Source organism: Sesamum indicum, linkage group LG9 (assembly GCF_026168435.1).
Source record: "Sesamum indicum cultivar Baizhima isolate 11 linkage group LG9, ASM2616843v1, whole genome shotgun sequence".
Classification (NCBI taxonomy): domain Eukaryota; kingdom Viridiplantae; phylum Streptophyta; class Magnoliopsida; order Lamiales; family Pedaliaceae; genus Sesamum; species Sesamum indicum.
In genome coordinates this window covers 4,143,896-4,170,595 of record NC_142665.1, presented here as the reverse complement: position 1 = coordinate 4,170,595, position 26,700 = coordinate 4,143,896, and the positions used below count along the sequence as shown (strand labels likewise).

Sequence of the window (26,700 nt, the reverse complement as noted above, 5' to 3'; positions counted from 1 at the left end):
ATGTATTTGCATTACATTACATAGACACATACTTAATCAATAATTAAACAAAATAAATTAATACAAGTATATATAAAATTCCATTGGATATACTTGATTTCTAAATTTCATTTAGGGATATATAATTACACTCCCCTCCCCGAGGTTTGATGTAATTACACATAGATCTTCTGTAGTTTGAAATAAGTCCCCTTATAAGTTAAAATTTACTGAATTTGCCGATATTAACAAAAACACTGAATGAAAATTGATATTTACCTTTAATTCAAATAATTTTTTCAGACTAAACAACCCTTATAAAGGTGAAGATATAACTCCTCACATGCATTAACATGTCAAGACGTATCACAGTAATTTGGTTATAAAAAAATTTATTTAATCTACTATAAGTCAGTAATAAGTCAATTAGGGGTAGATATAGATTTTTTTTTTTCTAAAATTTCTTTGTTAATATCAGCAAATTCAGTAAATTTTGACGAACGAAGGACTTATTTGTTAGATAGAAGCAAATTTCAATAGTGCTAAATATAATTTCTCAAACTACATAAAGTTTACGTATAATTACACCAAAACTCAGGGAAAGAGAGTGTAATTATCCTTTCATTTAAGTGTATTCAATGGAATTTTATATATACTTGTAATATATTATTTTGTTTAATCTAAGTGAACAAACACAAACCCAAACCCAAAAAAGCATTCCCAGGTATATCAAACTATCAATTTGTGATACATTCATATTCTTGTTAATTTCCGAATTATATATATATATGTTCTTACTAAGAAAAGATAACAACCACTTAATCCCTTTTCCCTTCTCATTTTCAGCACGTAGATTACCAATATATCCTTTTTTACTTTTCTGTTTTAATATTTTTTAAAGGGATAATTACAGTCTCTTTTAAATTTTGTGTAATTATATATAAATTTTATATTTTTTGAAAAATTATATTTAACACATCTAAAGTTTGCTTCCGTTTAACAAAAAAGTCCATTTATTAATTAAATTAACTGAATTTACTGATATTAACAATAGAATAAAAAAAAATTATTTTTACTCCCATTGGTTAGATAATTCACAGAATTCGTTAAATATAATTTTTCAAACTAGAGAGAGTTTACGTGTAATTATACTAAATTTTATGAAAAAAAATGTAATTATATTTATCTTTTTTATTTTTCAAGAAACAACATTGGTTGTTGTGATGATCATTTATTTATTTGTTTGTGTTGACTGGGAGATGATAGACATGCAATGCAAGCGGATCCAACAGAATTTTCAGAATGTTGAGCACCAACTCAATTCTCTTCCACCCACCAAAAGTACGCAAAAGAAAAAAGTTGCCGGCCAAGAACCAAATATCTTCTGTATCATTTTGAACCTTACGTCGACTGTGTGTATGTTGCATCTCTCTCTCTTCATTAAAGATATACTTTTCGAATTGAGACACTATGTATGTTTGTTACATATCAACGTAAGATCAATGCATGACAGCAAAGTAACGCATGGGTTGTCACTCCCCCTTTCAACTTCCAACCACCACCAGAACTCCTCTCTCTCTCTCTGCTGTTGGTGCTGCTAATCTTCTCCTTAAATATAGCTGCAAAGGAAGAAACTTTTCTTGGGGTTGAAGAAAATCTAGAGAGAGAATGGAGAGTGAGAGAAAGAGTAGCAGTCTCCGTGTTGTGATGTTTCCTTTCTTTGCGTTTGGTCACATAAGCCCTTTCGTGCAGTTATCTAACAAGCTATCCTCTCGTGGCGTCCGCATTTCATTCTTCTCACCTCCAGCCAATGTCAGCCGCATCAGATCAATGCTGCATCCCTCTCCCACCTCGCACATCGTCCCCCTTACCCTCCCCCCTGTTCAGGGCCTGCCTTCAGGCCTCGCCAGCACTTCCGACCTCACTCCCACTCAGTCTGAGCTCCTCAAAGTTGCACTTGACCTCATGCAACCCCAAATCAGGCAGCTTTTATCTCAGCTCAAACCCCATTTCATCCTCTTCGATTTTGCTCAAGAATGGCTCCCCAAAATGGCTTCTGATCTTGGCATCAAAACAGTTTTCTACTCGGTTTTCATTGCTCTTTCAACTGCTTTTCTCACTGTCCCCTCTAGGTTGCCTGACCCCGGAACTTATCCGGCTCTCGAACAAGTCAAGAATCCACCTCCGGGTTTCCCTGCAACCTCCGTCGCTGCAGTTAAAACCTTTGAAGCCCGGGATTTCCTCTACATGTTCAAGAGCTTCCATGACAGTCCATGCGTGTACGATCGTGTGATTTCGGGCCTCAAGGGCTCTTCAATTATCCTCGCCAAGACTTGCAATGAAATGGAAGCTCCCTATATACAATACGTGAAATCCCAGTTCAATAAACCGGTTCTTCTAGCCGGTCCAGTGGTCCCTGAGGGCCGGGGTGATCAGTTGGAGGGGAAATGGGCTGATTGGCTAGGCCAGTTTGAGGCTAAATCAGTCATTTACTGCTCTTTTGGGAGCGAAACATTCTTGAATGATGATCAGATAAGAGAACTTGCACTAGGGTTAGAGCTCACCGGCCTACCGTTCTTGCTAGTCCTGAACTTCCCAGCCAACGCAGACGCCTCAGCCGAGCTGAGGAGGGCGTTGCCGGAAGGGTTGATGGAGAGAGTCAAGGGCAAAGGAGTCATTTCAAGTGGTTGGGTGGAGCAACAGAAGATTCTTGCTCATAGCAGTGTGGGGTGCTACTTATTCCATGCAGGGTTCAGTTCAGTGATCGAAGGGCTGTTGAATGACTGTCAGCTGGTGCTGCTGCCTCAGAAGGGTGACCAGTTCTTGAACTCTAAGCTTGTGAGTGGGGATTTGAGGGCTGGGGTGGAGGTAAATAGGAGGGATGAGGATGGGTATTTTGGGAAAGAGGATATCGAGAGGGCTGTGGAGAGTGTTATGGTAAGGGTTGATGAGGAGCCAGGGAAGAGTGTAAGAGGTAATCAGAAGAAATGGAGAGAGTTTGTGCTTGATAAGGGTGTTCAGGATAGTTTTATTGTGGATTTGGTGAAGGAAATGGAGGCACTTGCTGCTATCTCAAGTGCTTAACTAGTTGGATAATTCTGCCATCAATCAAGCTTGTTTGCACTCAACCAATCACATAATTCTAAGTAGGCTTATCGTATTTTTGGTATTGTAAGTTAAGTTGTTTGGCGTTTTAGTTTTTGACTTTTTAGGGTAATGTTTTTATCCTATATTTTTTTAATTTTTGTTAATTCAGTCATGTTTTTTATAATTGGAATTCATCATTGTCAGAGAAAAAAAAACTGAAATCGTGAAAATTAAAAAAATTCAGAACCAAAGTACAACCCTTAGAACGTTAAAGGACAAAAATACTAAATGAACTAAATTATGGGAAAAAAGAATACATTTAATCCTTATAAGTATTATTACATTTATCAGAGCGTAACGTATTCGAATTTGATTCTATCCACATATGTGTTAGTGTTTCTCTAATAAAATGCATTCAAGATGGTAGGTTGGTTAGTTTCAAGAAATTTCTAGTTGGAACTTAACTTGGTCAAATTTGAAACAATCATATGCAAGTGCAATACATTTATCGTATGATTGGTGTACAGTTAAAAAAAATGATCAATCACATAGCAAATGTATCACATTTACTATGTACTGATTTGTTTGATTCGACCAAACCTAAATCAAATAAGAATTTCCTCCTAAATAATACATTAGCTGTACTTGATTGAGAGATGTACTCTATCCGTACTAATATTTCTTAATATAGTAAGTAGGTTGGTTCCAAGTCCTAAAATGAAGATAACTTAATTGGCTGCGTGCTGCTTGAGAGAGCATTCTATCTCACTCTATGTGTCGTAGTCAACGTAGTGTTAGGTTGTAATTCTTTTCTCCTTTGAAAAGAATTCCTTCCAACATATATATACTCTGAAGAAAAACATATCATATTAATTATGATAATTATTATATTTTTTGCATCTAATATCTTTTACGCATAATATTAACTTTTATCTCACATTTAGTCACCAATAAAATTGTAGCATTTAATCCCCGATTTATGAGCTTAACAACTAATGTACTATAATTTTAAAAAAGCAAGACAGATGTGGTCCCCAGGCAGACGGCCATTTAAAATCAAACGAAAAACAGCCACAGGCATATGTGCTCGGCTTCAGCAGATGGTAGTCACATAGTTGCAAATGGACGCAACTTTGGCACCAATTTTGCAACTCCCTCTTATCTTCTATTACCTCCAAACCTGTTCCGCAATGCAAGCAACACTGATTTGTTACTGTCATGTACATCTAACAATCTAAGTAAGAAGTTTTATGTGTGTTCTTTGACTCGAAAAAGAGGTACATGTTTTTTTCTTTTATTTGGTTAGTCCCACCGATCAACCATTATATATAATTCGAAATTTTGTTACCTTTATTTTGTTGGTATTATGCATTTTAATTGCACGGTGTATGAAAAATCGATTAGGGTTTCATTGATCTAATTAGGGCTTTGTTTATTCTGTTAAAAGACAATTTTTTATTTTTTATTCTTCATTTTTGGGAAAGGAAAAACGGCCGTTTGGCTTGGGAGTACTACATCTGCTGCACTTTTTTAGGTTACGGGACATTAGCTGTTAAGCTCGTAAATGAAAGGACTAAAAGTGAAAAATACAATTTTGTCTTTAATCACTCATCTCCAGTTTTTGTTGGTGAGATTAAATGAAATTAGATGACATCACAAATAATCACAGCTCAAACTTAATTGGATCCAAGTGTTAATTATACAATCTTTAGAAACTAAAATCTTCTTCAATTTTCATAAGAATAAAAGTAAAAGAAAAAAACATCAAGCAAAGCCAAAAAATGGGATCATATATTGTAGTAAGAAAGGCTTAATCCAAACCGATATCAGTAATGATTCTCGATTTCTCATTCCAAATATTAAAGGAAAGGCATCATTCAAACATCCTAAGCAACACTACTCTCATGTCTAGTTACTTCATATGCTAACTTTCATAAGTAACTCCCTAATGTTTGACCTAAGATAGCATCCATTACATGTTACCATAACACTAATCAGTGAGGAGGAAGTATAGTCGTTCAGATCAATTTAACTTGGAGAGAATCATAAGCTGTAACTATGCCAATTTCCATAACCTGTACATTTCAAAGGTAATAATGGCCCGGCCGGAGGGGGGAGGGCGTCGCCAGTAGGGGACGCTCTAAGATATTGGGCTGAAAAGATGCCATTGCAAATCCTGCTGATTGTGGTACTCCAATTGACGGATGTGGAACTGACCTGCGACGGTGAAAAGCAATACAGAAAAGATGAGATGACTTTGAAATCAACTATTGCACACCACAAGTATGCGTACTCATGCTATCAGATGAAAATTGTCAGTGTCTCGGTATCACTAGTCACAAATGAAGAATAATTACGAACATAATTCCACGTCTAAGGAGCGATCACCATGAATGTTATTTTTCATCGTTTTCAGACAAGCCAATCTTCTCCTTTCTGTTCTTGTCTCTCCCTTGGTTAATCTTGTTTCCTTTCTTTTGTCTAGTTTTGTTGTGCTTCCTTATTTTTCTATTACTTGGGCTTGCTGGGGATGGCAGTGCCTTGAATTTTGTGAACATCTCGTCGCTCTCACCCCTCTTACCAGTTACGAGAAGAGTGGAAGAACAATAGAAAGCATGCACTCATTTGAAATTAGTAAGTTTAATGTTAATTTTTTATTGGGATAATTACACTCCCCTTCCTTGAGGTTTGCTGTAATTACACATAGACTCTTTGTAGTTTGACAAATTACATATAATACCCTGAAGTTTGCTTATGTCTAACAAATAAGTCCATCCGTTAGCACATGAAGACATATGAGGGTAATTTATCTTAAAAAGATTTATTTGACCTGCAATAAGATCAATAATCAATTAAACGAGAGTAAATATCATTTTTTTTTTAATTTTTTTGTTAATATCAACACATTCATTGAATTTTAACTAACAGAAGAACTTATTTGTTTGACGGAAGCAAACCTCAGAGGTGCTAGATGTAATTTCCCAAACCACAGCAGATTTATGGATAATTACACAAAATTTCAAAGGAGAGGAGTGTAATTATTCTTTTTTTATTCTTGTGCCACATAGCTGCAACAAAGTATTTTTTTCTGCTGAATCATGATTGTCGCAAATGCTTTGGGGCTCAAACAATTTGGTTACAGGGTATAGAAAGAACAGAGCAAATTAGTGTGGGAAAAACCATATAGAACTTTCACCCCAAAATCGACAATACATGTAGCCATAGAAAACTTACCCAAATGATAAGGAGAGGGATGACTCCACCGACGTTGTAATTATATTGCCATCACAGGGAAACAATGACCAGAAAACTGCAAAGCAGCAGCGAGCATGTGATTCTCTTTGAAAATGATATTTGAATGGTGAAGTTAATTCATGCTCTATGCATGCAAAAAGTGTTCAAGGATCAACAAGATAGTTGTAGTTCAGCAACAAATACCAGATTGCGGTGAATGATCATGAAGACCAGAGTAGATCTTCACATCCTGCGCGAGATAAGGTAAAACCTTCAAATTCAATACAAAAGATGGTTGGTCCTAGTATATCTTATTAGAAGAACTAGGAACGTAGCATACCTCTTCAGTACCTTGATTTTTGTTGACCTCTGCAAGAAGTGAAGTCAGAGATCAGATAAAAGTGAAATTCCCAGAATATCAACAACTAAAAACAAGTGAAACAGGATGACAATGTAATCAGCTAAGGTGAGATCAAACTAAGTTCAGAACCCCAAAGAACGTCACTATCAGATAAACCAAAAAAGAAATAGGTATAATTTAGGTCCGCATTTGATCAACTTAAAAGAAAAATCAGCTAAATGAATTCTATGTGGCAACTTCACTATGAAAAAGCTCAACTCAGACATCAAAAGACTATATATCAGAAAGAAAAAAGAATGCGCCAAAAGACTTATTATTTTCTAATGTTCACGGTTCTCTAGGACCTTCAAGCATATTAACTGTGTAACAACACAATCTACTTATGAATAGGGGTTTAAACCACAAAACCATTGATGGAAATGATTTTGTGCTTCAGCATAGATCCCTATGAATTTAGTGCACTCAGAAAGGCCATTCTATCATATAGTTTCCTTTTCCCTAACAATATGTAAATTATATTCTTATTGATTTGGGTTTTGTCTAGTCTTCAAAGATACAAGGGTGCTAAGTGAAACTTGTCACAGATGTTCAAGTCAGTTGCCCCATTTAATGTCTTAGAATGTCAGGCTTGTAAGAAATAAATGGAAGAAAAACACTAATACCAGAACATCATCTCAATAATCTTGAGAATCCGGGGGAGGGGGGGATGGATTTGAATGTTACCCAAGTTTGGAGCACTAGGGTTCACTGCCAATGTCAGGCCAAGAAAACAATCATCTGCTGCCGTCCCAAAGTTCCACAGGTTCAGTTCAAGATTTGGTTCAGATCCTACACAAAGTACCAAATGAGTAACGGAATAGATCTTGACTATATCATTTAGGCATGCAAAAACCAACTGTATGTACCTAGATTTAACTGGAACGCATCTGCAGGTGCACGAGGAATCCGCATGGAGACCTAGTCATAGGCAGAAATTAAGTACTCATGCAGCAACAACAGAAGGCTGATATAAAAAATTATGATATTACATGGAAAAAGGGATGCCGCATGCATTCATCTGCAGTTGGCCTCTTTAATGGATCCCACGAACAAAGTTGCTGCCAGTAAAAAAGAAATATCAGCACAAGCCTGCTTACAACCATCAAAAGGATTTAAAGTCACATGTCTAAAGAAAGTACATTAAACCAAGTTAAACTACCTTGATCAAGTCTATGGCTTCCAAGCTTGCATTTGGGATAACATCAGAAAGATCAGCAGCCATAATCTATCAACAATTTGATGCTAAAATCAGTAAAATAATATTTGAGAAGGCAATAAGCAGATAAAGACTGGACTTCACGTAGAACTCACTTCTGAATAAGTGATATCAACTAATCGAGAAATGTTTGTAGCCTCAGGAAATGTCTTCCAATCTGGTGCCCCAAGTACACAGCATATCTTGTATAATTGATCGATTTCACTGGTCATACATGAAATGAGATTTTACTGGTCCACAGAATTTATCTTGCTTTGACGTCTAATATAAATAACACGGCCAATCCCGTAGATGAAGCAATATCAAAGAAAATACTTCACATATTAAAGGAAGTTCTATTATTCATGGAGTCACATAAAACCAAAATAGGGGCAAAAAAGCTTATATCGTTACTGGAAGCGAATACTTAAATTATGCAGTCACCTTTCCCCAGGAAAAATGGGACACAAAGTGAAAAGCTCAGCAAGTATGGCACCAATAGCCCACATATCTGCGAGGATTTCGTGAGTCAATTAGTCATCTATCCAAATAAAGCGAAAGAGAAGCCAAATAGTGATTGCCAACATTTTATTAAAGAAAGTGCTAAATCAAATCCATCAAAATCCGAAGCACATCATCTAGTCTCTCACTAATTTCATTAATGTTACTCCTGGAGGGGAAAAAAAGAGTAGTAATAGAGCACACTCAATGCAAGTACCCCCAAAGTGACCAAAATTATAAACCAATAATTCGAAAAATAAAAAGGGACAGAATACTAGTTTTATAAACACTCAAATAAAAATGACTATAATTTTGAGTAAACAAAGAGGTTGGCATACCAATGGCAGGGGTATAGAATGACGATTGCAACAATACCTCTGGAGCTCGATACCTTGCAAACAAAGATATATGAGGTATCTATTAGACAGTTCTGAACCGGAAACACAAAAGGAAGAGGGTGTATATTTTTTAGTGAAAGGTTATTCACCAGCGAGTGGATACATAATCAGTATAGGGAGGTATGGATGACAATTCTCTAGCCAGTCCAAAGTCAGCAATCTTTATTTTGTTATTTGTCACCAGCAAATTCTCTGGTAGTAGAAATAATTCAAATAATTAGCTTGAGGCATTGTTTCTTCTGTATAAACAAAAAGTACATAAAATTGCTATACACAGAAAAACACTATTTAATAATTGAATACCAGGTTTTAAATCCCGATGAATATATCCATGTTTATGCACATGTGCAAGACCTTGCAGCACCTGATACATCAAGCCTCGTATCTCTTCCTCTGAAAAAGACTCTTGCCGATCTTTCATTATTTGGTATAGGTTATGGTCCTGAAAATACAGTACCCATGATCACGATAGAACTATAGTTGAGTTTCAATTGGGAAAATATTTGATACAGTTTATAATCAGATCATTACATAGGGCCGATTAATTGTGTCAACAACATACTAGCATAGAACCTCCTATATTTGACAGCTATTACCACATAAAATATGTGAATTTTTCCCTAAACTTAACTTTCACTATGCACCCCTACTAGATAATAGTATATGACATATACAAATTGTCATTTGAAAGCATAAGTATACCCCCATAGGCATCAAATGTTAACAAAAACCCCATTTTGCCACACATTATTGACTGCTACGGGTAATGGGCCATATGTTTGTTATCAATCAAAACTTCCAGTATTAGTATCTCCCATATATATACAATCACTTAAAATTGCAGTTGTTCCTTCTCTCCCTTCCCTCTCTCATTACTTTCACCACCCATATCCAGGTATCTTTTGCAGCTCATTTTCCCACATTCTGTTGTATCAAATCATTTGTCCCTTTTTTATCTATTTTTAACCTCCTATCAGATTTCATATAACCTTAAGAGAGCCTATAAGGTCTGAGTTATATCATACAAGAAAAATTAAAAGTACATATGAGAGACAAGAAGACTTTTCAAAATGTTAAAAGTAATAAAATGATACCATGTACTCAAATATGAAGAAAAGCTCATTATTTTCTTGGACAATCTCCAACAACTTGATGACATTAGGATGATTCAGTTTACGTAGAGACTGCACAGAAGAGGAATATAGAACTGTTAGCTTACCCAGTTAAAACAACTATGAGCAACTTCAATATCTAAAGCTTCAAGTTCCATTGTGTTATCGTATAAATTGGCCATTAAATTGACTCACAAACCTTTACTTCTCGCAGGTTTACACATTCCTCCCAGTGATAGAACTTTCTCTTCATTTTTTTTACTGCAACCTGCAATAGGTATATGGAAATGTGAGTGGAACTTCCCCAGACACAGAAGGATAAATAATCAAGAAAATCTCTTACAATGTCAGATGTTTCAATATGTACGGCTTTATATACACTCCCGGATGTTCCATTACCAAGCTCTGCCAAAATTCTATATCTGAAAAGGAAATACAGAGCAAAAGACAATCATGAGTCACAGCGTGTAAGATAAATAGCAATATTATAACTCAGATAAGTATACAAGAATAAATACTAACCTTTCCATTTTTGATTCACTAAAACCGAAACAATCCTTTTAGGTCAATGGACTTCTAACCTCTTGAAAGAGGTTTGTACACTGTCTAGGCAGTGATTTTCAATTATTTCTATGTACACATCTGTGCTTATGTCCACCACGTAATACAATATGCAGTAAGGTACTGGCTTTTCATTATAAGTACTGTTGATTATTAACCAGAAAGTTATCAACATGCTTGTGGGCAGCCTCTACAAGCTGCAAGCAGTTATCATCTAAAACCAGCAGTCCTTTGTAGCACGACCTTGCTATAGAAGCTTCTGCTGCAACAGAGTCCAAGAATATCTACAACTATCATCATGGAACTTCACAGAGTCTCAAATTTCATCCATCTGCCAAAAACTTGAGGAAACAACAATGGTAGTTAGCGGAGAAATAGCTGCTGCTGAGATTAGTAAGCTAAAAGGCAAAGACGCACTTAACATTTCAAAAGGAACAAAATTATGTTAGTCATAGTGCCAAGTTAAATCAGCCATTATAACAGCAATTTCTACCAAATTAAGGTCTAGAGAATATCACTCAATCACCTCACACACACACACATATATCTACATACATTAAAACTACAGATGCAAAGTTATCTGTAAATTAATATTTAAGATCCTGGCAATAAACATACAAATAAAAAAAAATTCACACTACTTATCATCAAAACATCACATCAAAGTAACAAACTAACAGAATAAATATGACTTGATAGCACATTCCCCAGTAACATCAATAATGAGAACAAATACATTTGTATGAATTGTACATCAAATAACCACCAAATTAGAATCATGGACGCGCATTATCCAGAGTCCAAACAACTTAGTTTCACTTCACATTACGCTAATACGCAAATAAAAAACAAAATCCAGAGAACAAGGGAAGAAGAAAAAAAAAAAGAAAAACAGAACTCCATTAACAGATAAGCACTACAAATTCAAGCTGCAGATGACTCCACAATCCAACACCACATCGATGTAAAGGTCTTTACCTTCACAAAAATTTGCTCACAATTACGACTAACTTTTCCAAACAGAACTCACCTCATATGAAACAGTAGGGCGCCATGAGCCGATAGAGGAAATATCTAGAGAGAGAGGAACACAGAGTCGAGAGAGAGAAATGGATATTTGGATGAAGAATGCAATAAGAGAAGAATCGTTGAAAACAGGAGAGAGAGAGATGGATTGATGGTTATATGCTAACAAAATAATAACAGCAAAATCCGCAGAAGAAGCATTGGAGAAGAAACCAAAGGCCAATAATATATAAACAATTATTATTATTTATTAAACTATTTTTATAATAAAAATCAATAAAAGATACGCAAAAAGTGGTGGGGAGGGGAATTTGGTGATGGGTCCTTGTTAGGTACATCAAATGACTACTTTGCCCTTGCTTCTTTGACCTAGTGTGTGTATCTATATATATATATATAATATGCATGTATATTATAATAAGTTTTTCTTTTTTAAGGAAAAATTAACCCATGTCAGGGCATAGGAGGATTATATTTTTAAAATAAATAAATAATTATTATTATAATAAATAATAAACATAAGTAACTAATAAATAATTTTATTTTAATAATATAAACAACACAAAAATATGATAAATATAAAAATACTTTTAGGTATGTTACAAATAATTTATCTCAAAATAATTATTAAATCTTTTGGATAAAGATAAATAATTATACACATATCATAAAAATCAAATTAATTGTAGAAAAAGATCTGATAAATCTTTTAGATAAAGATAACGTCAATTTAAAATAAATTAAAAATATAAATTTCCCATGTGGTGGGATATATTATAAAGAGATTATTTCCAAATATGCGGACTTATGAGACTGACTTTGATGACCTCAATATTTCAATTTTATTATGTACAAATTATTATTTTTTTTATAAATTTAAATTTTATACCAACTTATGTGACCTGTGTCGAAATTTAATTGAGTTATATTCTAAAGCAGACACGTATAGTCGTTTATTGAAGTCTTTATTTTGTTTCGAGTCGATATATATCATAACTTTTATTTTTTTTTGTAAATATATAATAAAATATGAAATAATTGTAAGAAAATATGAAAGATATTTATTTTCTTAATCTGCTTAATTTACAATCATAATTTTATATTATTTTCAGTTAATTATAATAATTACTCTTTAAGCATTTTAATTTAATTATATAATAATCAAATTTATTATGTGATATAGAATCTCTATTGTTACTATACAATATTTCAGAAAGTAACTTTAACTATATATTATAGATATCTCAATTAAAATTTATACGTATAGATAAAAGTAAAATTAAAAAATATATGGTAAATTACAATTACCTTTCATGAATTTTTGCATAATTATAAAAATACATTTATTATTTAAAAAATTACAGATACTCCCCTCGAATGAAAATGAATTATGTAGTCCTCCTAGATGGTAAATGAACATTACTGCTTTACGTTTACTAAATTTTCTAAAAAATAAAAAATATATTTGAAAAAATATAAAAAGAATTGAGGGTGGGTCAAATAAATAATTTATAGGAAATATTGGACCATAAAGTATTTTTTAAAGTTATAAAACATATAAAATTATAATTTATAATTTAAAAGAGCATTTGATCCATCCATCATAAAAATTTAATAAAAACCTATCAGAGGATAATGGACCGGAATCGTTGTTAGATAAATATTAAAATTAAGAGGTATTTGTAATTTTTTAAACAATAAAAAAGTATTTATAATTATACCAAATATGAGGGGAGGTAGTTGTAATTTACAGAAAAATATATATTTATCATCTGAATATGATTAGATTATATTTTTGTATGAGAATTAAGAGAAATAAATTATTTCATAAAAAATATTAAAAAGTTTTCTAGAAAAACAAACATAATGTTTGGTTTTAATTTTGCTTCATCTTCGAGATGAGTCAAAACATGGACAATGTTTGCCTTGATTTGTTTTGGAAGTTTTGGTGGTATTTTGAGATGTTTTGAAATAGTTCCTTATTTATTTTTGTCAAAATAAGTCTACACTAATTATAGACCTTACAACTAAAAAAATTATATATATACTCATATATATATATAAATATATATAAAAGAGACATGATTTGATAACAGTAGTTTTTGTCTCCTACTAAACAATATTAAATATACCATACTTATTTTATATTATCTCCAAAAATAAATTCAAATATACATATTATCTCTAATACATACTTATTTATCTTTGTTTTTCTATCTCTATCTCCACAAAACACGTAAAAATAAATTAAAAATGAAACCAAACACAGTGAAAAAGTGTTGGAAATACAGAAAAATAGCTTTTCCTAAAGCACGTGATTACAATGTGGATATGCATTAGAGGTGGGCAGAATCTTACAAAGGGATAAGTTTGAATTTTAAGAGATAATAATAAAGGAAAGCCATCTTGATCGTGATTGCATTAAGATTTTAAAAAATTATGTAATATATCGATTCGATCTGTACATCAATATAAGTATTTAAAATAAATATATTATGATAATTTTATATAAAGTTGGAGGGTGTCTGACTAAGTTTTTTTTTTATATATTTTATAAGCTCCCACGTCTGATAAAATATTTTAAGAGTTTATATATGTTGGATCTTATTTTAAAAATAAGTTCATAAAGTGTGTGAATAAAATAAGATTTTAAAACTTATAAAATATAAAAATATCTTATAAGATGTCAGGGTATGGCAAATTAAGGTCTTTAATTGCAGACATGATACCATTATAATTAAATAAGTTGTTATTTCTTGACATATTTTGTTTTAAAAAAAATAAAATACTTTTATAAATAGTACATATTAGTTAATTTTTTTATAATAAAAAAAGAATGAATTATTACCTAAATTTTTGAATAAAAATAATATATATGTATATTCATATTAGTCGAATATTAATATAGATATATAATTAATATTTTTTGTTAATATAATGATTATTTTTAGTCGTATAATTTATAATGTCTAGAATTTATATTTTTCAGTAAATATAATATCAATATGAGTGGTGATTATTTTGTCTTATAATATACTATAAGATTTTATAAAAAAAAATTAGAAAAGTTAATTTTTTTTGAAAAAAAAATATAAAATTCAAATTTTTATTTTGAGATATTATAAGCTCTTTAAAAATAAGTTAGCCAGACAAATATTAAAATTTATAAGCTTTCAAACATTTTATAAGATGTTTCAAGGAGTTTATAAGTTTAGTCAAATACCCCGTTAGATTAATATCTATATGTCCGATGAGATTTGTATACATGAATGCAATATTAATCTCAACCACTAAGTTAAGATATTTTTGGTAATCGGCAAACACTATATGATATACTTTCCATTGGTTTGAGTTTGGTTGAGTTGGGAACTCTTTGTCTCCAGCCATTGTAGCATGTCTGTCGCCCAGAGCGTAAGAGGCATGAGGACTTGACGTCATCTTCACTATCTCCCGACAATCTGATCAAGATTTTAAACTCAACAGTGCTAATTAAACACGAGAATTGCGCTCACTGTCGGAATTAACCCAACACCTTATGGCAAGGGCTGATAGCCATGCACCACCTATGTCCACATTCCGCAAGACACCCCTCTCTTTTCAAGAGGATTCGTGACACGTCAAATCCTAATAAAGTTAATCGTTTTGTATCGAATTAAATCATATGATCTATTGCTCGTACGGCCCGTTTAAATAAATGAAATGTATAGGGCAAGTATTAAAGAACATAAAGAGGAAGGTGAAGGTGGATGCAGAAGAAGCAACCTCCACGCGGTTATAGGAATTAAATACCAATAATGAACATTATTATTATTATTATTATACGTGTTATATTTATATGTGTGTGTGTGTACAAATCTTTGAAGCAAAGCCACTTGAGAATAAAGTGATGAGGAGGCAGAGTGACGGTGGGGACAAGTTACCCTGAAATTTCCTGAGCTATATTTGAATTTGAGACAGCGAATTAGATTAAAGATTTCAAATGATTGAATATGGAAAAAAAAATTGAATTTATTAATATTTTATAACATACGTTTTTATATGAGAGTTGAATATTTGGATTTTTTTTTAAAAAGATAATTACACTCCTCTTTCTTAATACTTGGTGTAGTTACACGTAAACTCCTTGTGGTTTGAAAAATTCATCCAACACCCGTGAAGTTTGCTTTCATCTAACAAATAAGTCCCTTCATTAGTCAAAATTCACTAAATTTGCTGATATTAATAGAAAAACTGAATGAAGATTGATATTTATCCTTGATTGGCTTAATATTGATTTATTGTAGGTCAGATATTTTTTTTTTACTAAAATACCCTTATAATGGTGAAATATACCTCCTTACATACATTAACGCGTGAAGACGTATGATTATGAGGATAATTTTGTCATAAGAAGATTTATTTAACATGTAATAAGTCAGTAACAAATCAATCGGGGGTAAATATAAATTTTTTTCTAATTTTTTTTTGTTAACATCAATAAATTCAGATTTATCTAGAGGAGGCACTAATTTGTTAGATGGAAGCAAACTTCAGGGGTGTTAGATGTAATTTTTGAAACTACAGGAGATCTATGTGTAACTACACCAAACCTTAGGAGAAAAAATGCACTCGAAAAAACTCAAGGAAATTGTTGTTAGGGATTTGAAAACTCTACAGGAAAATTCGTCAATTCAGATATAATTTAAAGAAAATATTTTTGTTGGAAAAATTAAATGAATATTTGGATATAATTTGATTCCGACTTTGAGTTGTTCTAAAAATGAAAATCGTATTTTGATTTATTTGGACAAAAAAAAAAAATACCGTTTTCTCATTTCCTAAACAATTATTTGGTCATCATAACATTTTTCTTTTTTATATTTCTTATTTTTTTCAAAAATACAAGTGCACCTTAATATTGCAATTGTAATTTATATCAACACTTTTTTAGAGACAAAAACTTACACATACACCACATAAAATAAAGGATAAATTACATGTTGTCATCCAAATTATGCCTGTTTTAAAACTTTGGCATCTAAACATTTTCTTTTTCTATATAAATTTACTATCTCAATTTTGTAAAATTTGCACTTTACTATATATGATCTTTTTTGGCTGAAAAAACATCACATGATGTGCATATATGAAAAATATCACATCACATAACCCTTAAGTATCACATGTGCATTGCATGTGATTTTTTCTTTTTTGATAAAGAACTTGTGGATAAATAGTTATAAATGGCAAAGTACAAAGTTTCATAAAATTGAGACTGTAAATTGACACAGAAAAAAAAAGTTTAGATGCCAAAATATAAAAATAATCATAGTTCGATTAGCAAAATATAATGAACTCTAAAATAAATTAACATTGACACCCTTCACGGAGTGTGCTTGTAATTTTACAAGGGATATGAAACTTTTGTATAACTAAACCTAATCTTAGGGGCGTCGATGTAACCTTTCTTCTTGTTATTTCTCAACAATATTTATCATCTATTGTTATTCGAGGGTGAATTACATTTAAGTTTAATTACATAAATATTTCAATTTTTTTTACAAAATTAATATTACACCTCTTGAAGTTAGAAAGTATTTGTAAATTCTTGTCTTTGAAAGGGTGTCAATGTAAATTACACTATCAACTTGTAATTTTATGAAAAAAAAAACATAGTGTTTATGTGATTAAACATAACTTTTAGGAGGTATATATATAATTTACCCTTCAATTAATTAAGTGTGAGGGGCTTATAGCAATATCATTAGTTGACAATATGGGTATAGACTATAATATACTCAAGTATATTTAGTTTTCTGCCATCTCTTTAAAGTTAATTTTCGATTAATAATTCTTTATCCATACATATTTAAGGTTAATTCAATTTATTAGTTTGTTTAGTTATTCATTTTATCTTCATTTTTTCTTGTTTAATTAAATAAACATAATAAAAACTAAATTATATACATGCATTGAGTGTGTTTCAATCACTAATAAAAATAAATATCGAATGAAGTCTCGTTGTTCACGAATTGGTTCCATCTATTTATCTTTGTATTAGAACGGGCCTTAGAGCTCGTTCTGATCTGTAATAGTGATATATTTTCATCTAAAACAAAGGAATCGTTGTGCTCATATGGGGCATCAAGAATGTGTTTTATCTGGTGGGAATGTTCAAACCCAAGACATCATACAAACATATTCCAGAATCCTCAACTCTTCATCAGCAAACCCTCATGTTACTCTTGTCAGAATTTGAATATAGACTTAATTGGATAAGTATAAACAAGATAAGAAGGGGACAGCAACAAAAGGAGAGATCAGTTACCTATTTATGTTCAGGGAAAGGTCATATGATGCTACAGAGAAACATGGCTGATGAAATTGTACCTAGGGCCAGGCAAAGAGCTTGATCTGGGGACAGGGTTTGCTAACATTAGAAGGCCTGCAAGGCCTCCATAGTGAAGATTCCATGGATTTTAGATGAAATCTACTTAAGTCTCTGTAATGAGAGGTTAGGATACTGTACGGAAAAGTGTGAAACACGTGCAAAATCAAGACGGAGAAACAAATATAAAAATACACAATTTTTACATGGTTTGGGGAATGGTCCTAGGTCCAATATGAGAGTGCTAAATGCTTGGCCTCTCTTTGTAGCTCATATGCTCTATTAAGTTTAGAAGCTCGGGAGGTCCAGAAGGCACCTCTCTCTTTACTAGAAAATCTATATATGGTGAGATTGCAGTTTGATCCTCAACACCGGCATTTCTAAGAAGGTCAGATATCAGTCGTTCAGCTTCTTTAAGCCTTCCCTCATTCTGAAGACCAACAATCACAGCGCTGTAAGATGCAAATGATGGGTCGCAACCATAGGCATGGAATCTTGTGATCCACTCAAGACAATGACTATAATCGTTGTTTTTGCAGAAGTGCGTAATTATGCAAGAACTAATGTCACTGTCAGGACTGAGGCCATATGTCACCATTTCTTGTATAAGAATATCTGCTTCTGATATTCTTCCTGTTCCAGCTAAGCCCATGATAAGAAACTTGTATGCATCAAAAGGTTGACCACCACATTCTCTAATTTTGTTGAGAAGTTGGAAAGCATGGTAGATATCCATCTTCATAAAAGTGAATTTAGGACAACAATTAACACCAATCTCCATCTCAGCATTTAAAGCAGTACTAGAATTTTGCGCTCTAGTGGAACCATCCATTTCCAACTCCAAAATTCCTACAAGTAGTGCAGAATATACATGAGTGTTTGCTCTACAACCGTCCTGGAACATGGCGTTCACAACGTTGAACGCATGGTTCAACCTGCCAGCTATAACATATGACTTGACCAGTATAGCATATATGATGACATTTGGTGAAACTGCAGCGTTTTGCATTTCAATCAAAAGTTTCTCTGCATCCTCCAATTTTCCGCTCTGGCATAGACCTTTGATGACTATAGTATATGTATAGACATTTGGTGGACAACCGGCTTGTTTCATGAGTTCCAGCATTTTCAAGGCAGAGTCCATTTCACCTGCTCGACAGAGCCCATCGACCAATATAGTATAAGTCACTACGGAGGGAACTAGACCGTGCTTTAACATATACCCGAACACTGCATTTACTTCATCTAGCTTAACTTCTTTGCCAAGAACATCAAGAAATATGTTAAAAGTATGCGGACTTGTTAAACGCCTATTCTTGACCATTTCTTCAAACAGCAAAAACGCATGCTTAAGATTTCCAGTCTTGCAGTAACCATCGATAAGAGCGGTTAGTGTTACTTCACCAAGAGATATTCCTTTTTTTATCATCACTCCCAAAAAGCCACCTGCTTGCTCCAATCTTTCCATTTTGCAGAGGCTATCAATGAACATAGTATAAGAAAAATGATTAGGTTCAATCCCATATGAGCTCATAGAATGCAGAATTTCAAAAGCCATATTTAGCTCGCCTGCCCTGCAGAACCCGTCAATGAGAATATTGAAAGTAACTTCAGTAGGAAGTAGGCCATTGTTTATGATCTTTCTCAGCAGTTCCACTGCTTTGTAAGGTCGACCAATTTTACACAATCCTTCCATAAGCTCATTATAAGTACGGATATTTGGTTTGCATTTCTTTCTCTCCATCACCCCAAGCAACTCAAAAGCACAAACCACTCGTCCTTCTTTACAATAACCGTTAATTAGTGCATTGTAAGTTACAGTACCAGGACTAAACCCACCTTTCAGCATCTTTTTAAACATCCCATTAGCCTGCTCCATCTTTCCTTCTCTACATAGGACATCTACGAGGACCGTATACGTATGAACATTGGGCTTACACCCCTTCTTTATCATCTCATCTAGCAAACAGAACGCCTGATCGATCAATCCTCTGTCACATGTAGCTTTAATTAAAACTGTATAGGTTCGTGCACTCGGTTCACAGCCCCTCTCACTCATGTCTTCCTTCAACTTACAAGCTTCGTCTAACCTTCCCGCTTCACACAGACCATGTACAAGAATTGAGTATGTAGCACTATTAACACCACACACATCCCCTTCTGACATTAAAGCAAACACCCTGAAGGCCTCACCAAGTTCACCAGCTCTACAATTACCCAAAACTAAAGAAGTATGAATATAAACATCCAAAGCATATCCGAGTTTCAAGACGCTAGAAACGAACATCTCGGCGGCCTGTACAAATCCATTCTTACACAAAGCATTTACAACTGTCCTGTAATCAATCCCACTCGCATCAAACCCGTCGCCCAACATTCTCTTGAACACCAAAAAAGCCATCAAACCCATATCTAACTTCGCCAAACACATCAAAAGCATACTATAACAAGGATAGTTAATGCGAAAACCGGCCTTTTCCCGCATGTCATCAACAGCACCAATCAGCTTCAATATCTCATCATGAGAACTATAACACTCTTTAATTAACAAAACAAGCACTTTATGCATAATCCCGTATAACTTATCAGATTCTAACAAATACAGTAACTGAATTCTGCCGTCCATATCATAGCAATAAGTAGATTGTTGGGATACCCACTTGAAAAACTTGAGACAGAGTGGAATGTCCCTGCTGTGGGAGGCTATAACTCTAGAAACTAAGTGCGGGTTCAAGTGAGAAACGAGGGATTTAAGGTGATTGCTCGTTTGCCAGTTGGGTTTCTTGAGCAGGGCCGAGATGTCAGAAACTGCGTTGTTTGAGGGGCGTGGAAGAGTAGTAGTAGAAAGCAGGGAGACGGACTGAAGAGCATGAAAATGGGGTTTGAGCGAGAAGGGTTCAGTTCTGACTACACGAAACAACATGCATTAGCTTAGGTGCAGAGTGTGTGTGTGTGGGGGGGGAGGAAGTGTAAGCAGAATGAAGGAAGAAGAGCTTTGGGTATTCTCTGTTTGTTTTAGGGTCAAAATTCCTCGGAGACGATGCTCTTCTCTTCTTTTGCTAGCCCTTGTTACATGACTTAATGGCCACGGGCCCTTGCCGTTACAAATTTAACAGCAGTACAAAAAATGCCAAGAGGAGCCTATTTGTTTTTAATCATTTCAAGCTATTTTAAAAAGTATGACACCAATATTGTAAAATATTCTAAACTATAGTACATAAAATGTGATTTTCTCTTTATTTACGGTGATATTAATGTATTGATTAAATTAAAAACTATTTTAATTAGTTGTTTACTATCATTTTAATTTTGAAGAATACAAAAAACCGATCCTTGGTAGGAAAAATGAAAAACTATGCAGAAATCATTTTTAATTTTACTCCGACGTGTACGCAGGAGAGATAATACAACATCCATCACAACTAATTAATGAATTCATCACGAATAGTTCAAATTAATTCTAACCAGACTTTATTAGTATATAATTTTGATAGAATGATGAATTGCATAACAAATTTGATCAGTATAATGAAATTGGTTTAGTTTAGTTGGACTGAATCTTGAAAAGAAATAAAAAAAAAAAAACCCTTTAGTTACATGCATCATCTTGTCTAATAATTTTGGATTCTTAGGTACATAACTTATAGCTCACGTCGAGGTCAAATTTCCGACCACGCCAATATACGATCTACACATGTAACGAGAGGCGTCTGAATGTCATGGACAGACTATTGTGTTCTGTCCTATCACCCCATTATCCCACATAAAGTAACCATAAATAAACATGAATAAATGGATCATCCATGTCAAGCGATATTCTATACATACTTAAAGCCAAGAATCCTTTTTCTTATTATGACAATGATATTAAGGGATTTCTATTTATGGCTCCACGATGATCTTCCCAGTCGCATGGCCATCGATGCTCTTAGCCCAAGCATCTTCGGCTTTGCTCAGCGGAAACTTAGAGTCGATGATTGTCTTGAGCTTCCCTTCTTTCACTAACTGAACAAGATATTGCAGGTTCTCACCTTTGGGAATGAGAAGTAACGGCACCAGTTGTTTTTTAGAGAAGGTGAGTTTCTTCATAGCAAAAGTCCAGAAAGCTCTAGGTCCTGGAGTGATATCGATTACCTTCCCATTTTCGCTCAGGTTTGGCTCAAAAATGGACCACGGAAAGGCCGCTGCGCAGTGAAGCACTGCATCATATTTCCTGCCTGATGGGCTCTCAAGAGCTGCTCCTTCTGGGGTTTTATAGTCGAGAACCTCATCTGCTCCCAGGCTTTTCACTAAATCTACATTGCGGGCACCACAGGTAGCTGTTACGTGTGCATTTCCCAGCTTTGCGAGTTGAACAGCATATAGACCAACACCACCAGAGGCCGCAGTTACAAGAATGTTCTTCTGGGGCCCACTTCCATCGAGCTTAAGCCCAATAGTTTGGGTGAGAGCCATGTGAGCCGTAAGACCAGCAACAGGGAGACCTGCCCCTTCAGCAGCCAATACTTCAGGAGGTCTTGGAACTGTCAAACTTTCCTTAGCCACACCATACTCCGCAAAGCCACCTCCTGTCTGTTTCATGTTCAGGAACGGAAAGAAAAAAAGCATAATACAAACACCTATATTTTATTTCACCGGATAAAGCCAGCAAGAACAGAATGATGAGAAGAACCAGAAAACAACTTTATGCTTACAAGAGAATTCAGCATAGCAACAACTTTGTCACCAGGTTTGAAGTTTTTTATTCCAGGTCCAACCTCAACCACCTCTCCCGCTACATCAGTAGCTATGCCAGAAAAAGGAGAAAGATTAAATAGAATGATGAAAAGAACAAAAAAGGCAACTAACTTGGACAATCTGAAATTTCTAACTTGGAAGTCCAGGCACACTGGAGCAGGTTCTTTTATAACATTGCATAAACCAATAAAAGAAAACTGTAAATGCAAGAAAGATGGCAGCTAAAGATGCAATAACTTCACCAGAAATACCTATTTCAAGAAATTAGAACAGGTAACAATACGCTCTAGTAATTATTTCAACTGCCATTCTAATTCATGGTCAACATTTACATACTTTAAGCACATTGAAAAGCAGGACAGCACTATTGTCACCGGATAGTTCTCTTAACATAGTCATAGAATCCATATATCTCCCTTATCCAGATATTTAGTTCTTGTGCCACAGGGTCCCCACAATAGTTTCATCCTTGGACATGCCTCTTGCGGTTTCTAGAGAGCAAGCAAGCCAAAGTCAAAATTATCTTAAGCTGCAGCAGTTCGGGATGCCACAACGCTAAGCTGACCATATAAATTGCAACAAGTTGCACATTTCTCCTATTTTTCCCAACCATAGTTAGCAAGCAGAAGAAGTTTATCTGCCTTTAATTCTTGGTATTAACTCAGGTAGTTGTTTCCCGGTGCATTGCAATGTTTAGAATCCCATTTACTTCCAAGGTTAAAGAATACACAACACAATCATTATCTGTAAATTGCTGTTAGAAACTGGAATCAAAGGTAAGACATGAAACACAGAAACCACTGGTCATCCACTTCCTGCAGTTATTCAGATGACAAAGATTCAATATCAGCTAACATTTTATACAGTTTTTCCAACTGTTGGAAATAATTGCATGGTGAATCACAAGGTTTCTCCAGCCAACACATTACTGGAAAATCCAATACCTTGTTGCATATCGGCACTATGTGCTTCTTTCAACACTAGTGCAGGCTAAGGCACTCTTATTCTAGACATAACTGATCCAATACCAGAAATAACATTACTTTTCATTTAGGGCAACAAACAAACATCAATATCCCAGTGTCCAACATAATCCAACATTGTTTAAATCAAAATTTAAGGACTGGAATGACAATAAGCAGGTCAAAAGATTTCTGGATAATCGTTAGAAAGCTTACTAGGTATAAAAGGAAATTTCGGAGGAAGAAGAGGACGTAAAATGCCACTCTGGATTTTCCAATCAACTGGATTTATGCTTGTGGCCTCTAACTTTAGCAAGACTTCACCTTTACTCGGAGTTGGAACAGGAACTTCAACATGCTGCAAGAAAGTAACTATTTATTAATTATAGCACCAGAAATCAGTGTTGAAACTTATTCAATCTGCAACACAACATTTTATGAATTAAAAGATTTTTCAATTTGACTACTCATAAATTCCATTGAACCAAGGGTATTAGAGAATCAAAAAGCCTGGTGCAAACACCAGATGCACGGCACTTTGTGATTAACAAGGAGAATACAAAATCAAGCGAACATGGAACCCCGTTGTCTCACTATATCTTCACCTAGTAAATTTGTCATTTCAATGTCTGGAAAACTAGCGATGTACAAACGTACCCAATTTAAGGGTCATTGACACTTCCCACAATGAGAGACGGAGGAAATATATCTTCATGTGTCTTATGAACTTCCAGGTGCTTCATATACTTTTATTTTCTAGAACTTTTCCACTGTATAAGAACTAATATAACGCTATGCATAAGTGTTCACCGAATTATTGATGTTGAAACACAATATGCATATTAACCAAAAAAAAAAGAAAAAAGAAAAGGAAAACAGACACAAAATAACTCCTAAAACAAATGTAGAAAAAGCTTGAAACAGCTCGCATTTGTGAACATTGTCTTACAACTAAATCAATTCTATGATCTACAGCATGCATAATTATTAATTGCATATTGAATCATAATGCATTATAAATTCAAAAATCACAGCAGTGTTTTACACTGCCAGAAATGCTGAACAGATTGAAACTAAGAAGCCCCTTTCCTTCTCAAGGCATGAGCTGAGCACACAGACAAAGTATCACGCTCCATCACTTCAAAAGTAGCCATAACTTTTGCATTTAATCCAAAAATTGTTCTTTTTTTTTTGTGTGTGTGTGTGTGAACGCACACACAGACACATATTATATATCTATCGGAACTGTCAAATTTCATGTTAACAACCACATATGATTCTCAAATTATGCTAACCAACACCGAGATTATAAGTCTAAAAACTTTTTTCTAGGAACCCCACTTGACTGGAAGTTATCTCTTCAGCTCCCCAACTGGTACTAAACATGTACTGAACCAACCACACACACACACACACACACATAATCCAAACAACTAATTTGCAAGTAGGAACACAAATTCCGGTGTCCGAAACGAACAAATTGTTAGAACACACACGCGCACGCACACACAATTTGACAGCCAAAAACCTTATAAAAAAAGAACCATTCTTCAAAAAAACTGGAAGATATTCAAAAATCCGAAATGATGAACTATTAAACCAAGATTCCCATAAAATTACAAGAAAAGAAAAAGAAAAATCAAAACAGTGAATTACCTTTAAGCCAGCAGCTCCACCACCATAGCTCTCGTACTGAAGCGCATGCATAAGCCTCCCCGCCATACCCAATCCTCCAACTGCTTTAATTTCAAAAACTTTTTAGAAGAAAGATTAATGAATATACACAGAAAATGAGTGGAGACTGTGATTTTCTTTTTCTTCTTAGTATAGAAGGATTGAGAAGCTCCAATGCGTCCAGAAACTCAGCATCAAAGAGGTGCAGCGCAAAAGGAATTAAATAAGATTAATGACATTTACGAAGTTACGATTACAGCCCCAGCTCACGCATTGGTGGCCACATCCCAATCAATCCTGTTGCTTTCACTGTGCCCTAATCGAAATTTTGATTCCCATCACTATCTATGTATTCAATTTCACTCTTGGTTTATAATCATATGGCAATGTATAGTAGTAATATAACTAATTTATTTAATTTTTTAAAATTTACATTAATTTGACAAAATATTTTTTTATTAATATAATATACTGATTTATATATTTTATTCTTATTTATATTATATTTTAAAGTATAGAAAATTATTTATTATATGCACACTGGAACGATGTGCCACAACGACTAATATTTTTAATAGTAAAATAAAATTCACAATTGCTAAAATTGTTTTAAATAAAAATTGATTATTATTGAAATTCAAATAATAATATTAATAATATCCAAATAATATACCAATATTAATCAATTATGAATTGAGATAGAACGAATGGCAAAAGCTAGTAACAAATAATGAAGTTAAGTATAAAATTATATTTAAACTTTAGAAACTCGACTCAATATTTAATATTTATTTTAAAAAACTGTATTTTTGGTACTAATATTATATTTTAATTATTCAAGTTGAATCGAATGCTGATTTATTTATTTATTTTTATTTTTTATCCTTAGTTTCTTTTTAAAAATTTATAGAGAAAGTGGCGAGAAAAAAGGCAAAGACATACACAACTTTTTGAAATAATAATTAAAGTAAAAAAATATGGCTTTCATAATATCTTTAATTGAAAATTATATTAATTTAATGTTACAATTCAATATAAAATATAAATTTATTAATTAAATCAAACACAACAGTATGTCCCACAAAAATTTAAACAAACATAAAATTACATATTTACCATCGAAAATTAAAAAAAAAAAAAAACGCAAACAAATAAGCGTATCAACACTTGTACAACATAATTAATGAGTTCACATTCAGACCGCCATGTAATACGAAAAGGATTTATTAAGAGCACTTGTTGTTTGTCGTCGATATAAAATTACGAGAATAGCCCTAGTTCGTGTGTAGGTGGCAAACTCACAATCAGCTCAATCCTTGTAATAATGTGGAGGCTATGTTTACTTTTTTGTTTTTACAAGCTCTCATATTTCTATTAGTCTCTATTGTGTAGGAATGAGAATAGAGTGGATTTGGAATCACTTTTGCGAGACTTCATATTCGGCTCACTTCAATTTTGCAATACTTC

General features: G+C 33.6%; 4 protein-coding genes across 4 annotated transcripts; 1 reads left to right on the top strand and 3 right to left on the bottom strand.

The window, feature by feature from the left end:
* The first annotated feature begins 1,493 nt into the window (after positions 1–1,493).
* LOC105170545 (anthocyanidin-3-O-glucoside rhamnosyltransferase) lies at positions 1,494–3,230 on the top strand. Its single transcript, XM_011091347.3, has one exon. It carries the CDS (start codon positions 1,648–1,650, stop codon positions 3,061–3,063), a length of 1,416 nt encoding a protein of 471 aa, XP_011089649.1. The 5' UTR covers positions 1,494–1,647; the 3' UTR covers positions 3,064–3,230.
* A 1,662-nt stretch (positions 3,231–4,892) lies between these two features.
* Positions 4,893–11,707, bottom strand: LOC105170544 (serine/threonine-protein kinase MHK). Its single transcript, XM_011091346.3, has 18 exons — positions 11,498–11,707; positions 10,429–10,808; positions 10,250–10,328; positions 10,106–10,174; positions 9,889–9,978; positions 9,098–9,236; positions 8,884–8,986; positions 8,735–8,787; positions 8,340–8,406; positions 8,012–8,120; positions 7,860–7,925; positions 7,690–7,758; positions 7,567–7,618; positions 7,385–7,489; positions 6,641–6,669; positions 6,505–6,550; positions 6,301–6,376; positions 4,893–5,283 (listed from the first exon to the last, which is right to left on the bottom strand). Exons 2-18 carry the CDS (start codon positions 10,434–10,436, stop codon positions 5,151–5,153), a joined length of 1,293 nt encoding a protein of 430 aa, XP_011089648.1. The 5' UTR covers positions 10,437–10,808; positions 11,498–11,707; the 3' UTR covers positions 4,893–5,150.
* A 6,303-nt stretch (positions 11,708–18,010) lies between these two features.
* On the bottom strand, positions 18,011–20,943 carry LOC105170543 (Pentatricopeptide repeat (PPR) superfamily protein). Its single transcript, XM_011091345.3, has one exon. It carries the CDS (start codon positions 20,781–20,783, stop codon positions 18,105–18,107), a length of 2,679 nt encoding a protein of 892 aa, XP_011089647.1. The 5' UTR covers positions 20,784–20,943; the 3' UTR covers positions 18,011–18,104.
* A 686-nt stretch (positions 20,944–21,629) lies between these two features.
* Positions 21,630–25,423, bottom strand: LOC105170542 (chloroplast envelope quinone oxidoreductase homolog). Its single transcript, XM_011091343.3, has 4 exons — positions 25,216–25,423; positions 23,776–23,917; positions 22,555–22,646; positions 21,630–22,432 (listed from the first exon to the last, which is right to left on the bottom strand). Exons 1-4 carry the CDS (start codon positions 25,279–25,281, stop codon positions 21,743–21,745), a joined length of 990 nt encoding a protein of 329 aa, XP_011089645.1. The 5' UTR covers positions 25,282–25,423; the 3' UTR covers positions 21,630–21,742.
* Between the last annotated feature and the right edge of the window lie 1,277 nt (positions 25,424–26,700).

Excerpts from the sequence above, each read along its gene's own strand:
- LOC105170545 (XM_011091347.3), top strand. The coding sequence starts at position 1,648 with ATGGAGAGTGAGAGAAAGAGTAGCAGTCTCCGTGTTGTGATGTTTCCT.
- LOC105170544 (XM_011091346.3), bottom strand. Across the intron at positions 10,175-10,249 it reads ATATTGAAACATCTGACATT|GTTGCAGTAAAAAAAATGAA; the intron begins GTAAGAGATTTT and ends TACCTATTGCAG. Across the intron at positions 7,619-7,689 it reads TGCGGCATCCCTTTTTCCAT|GTCTCCATGCGGATTCCTCG; the intron begins GTAATATCATAA and ends GCCTATGACTAG.
- LOC105170543 (XM_011091345.3), bottom strand. The coding sequence starts at position 20,783 with ATGTTGTTTCGTGTAGTCAGAACTGAACCCTTCTCGCTCAAACCCCAT.
- LOC105170542 (XM_011091343.3), bottom strand. The coding sequence starts at position 25,281 with ATGGCGGGGAGGCTTATGCATGCGCTTCAGTACGAGAGCTATGGTGGT. Across the intron at positions 22,647-23,775 it reads GAAATTTCCTTTTATACCTA|CTACTGATGTAGCGGGAGAG; the intron begins GTAAGCTTTCTA and ends TTTCTGGCATAG. Across the intron at positions 22,433-22,554 it reads TTGCTATGCTGAATTCTCTT|ACAGGAGGTGGCTTTGCGGA; the intron begins GTAAGCATAAAG and ends AACATGAAACAG.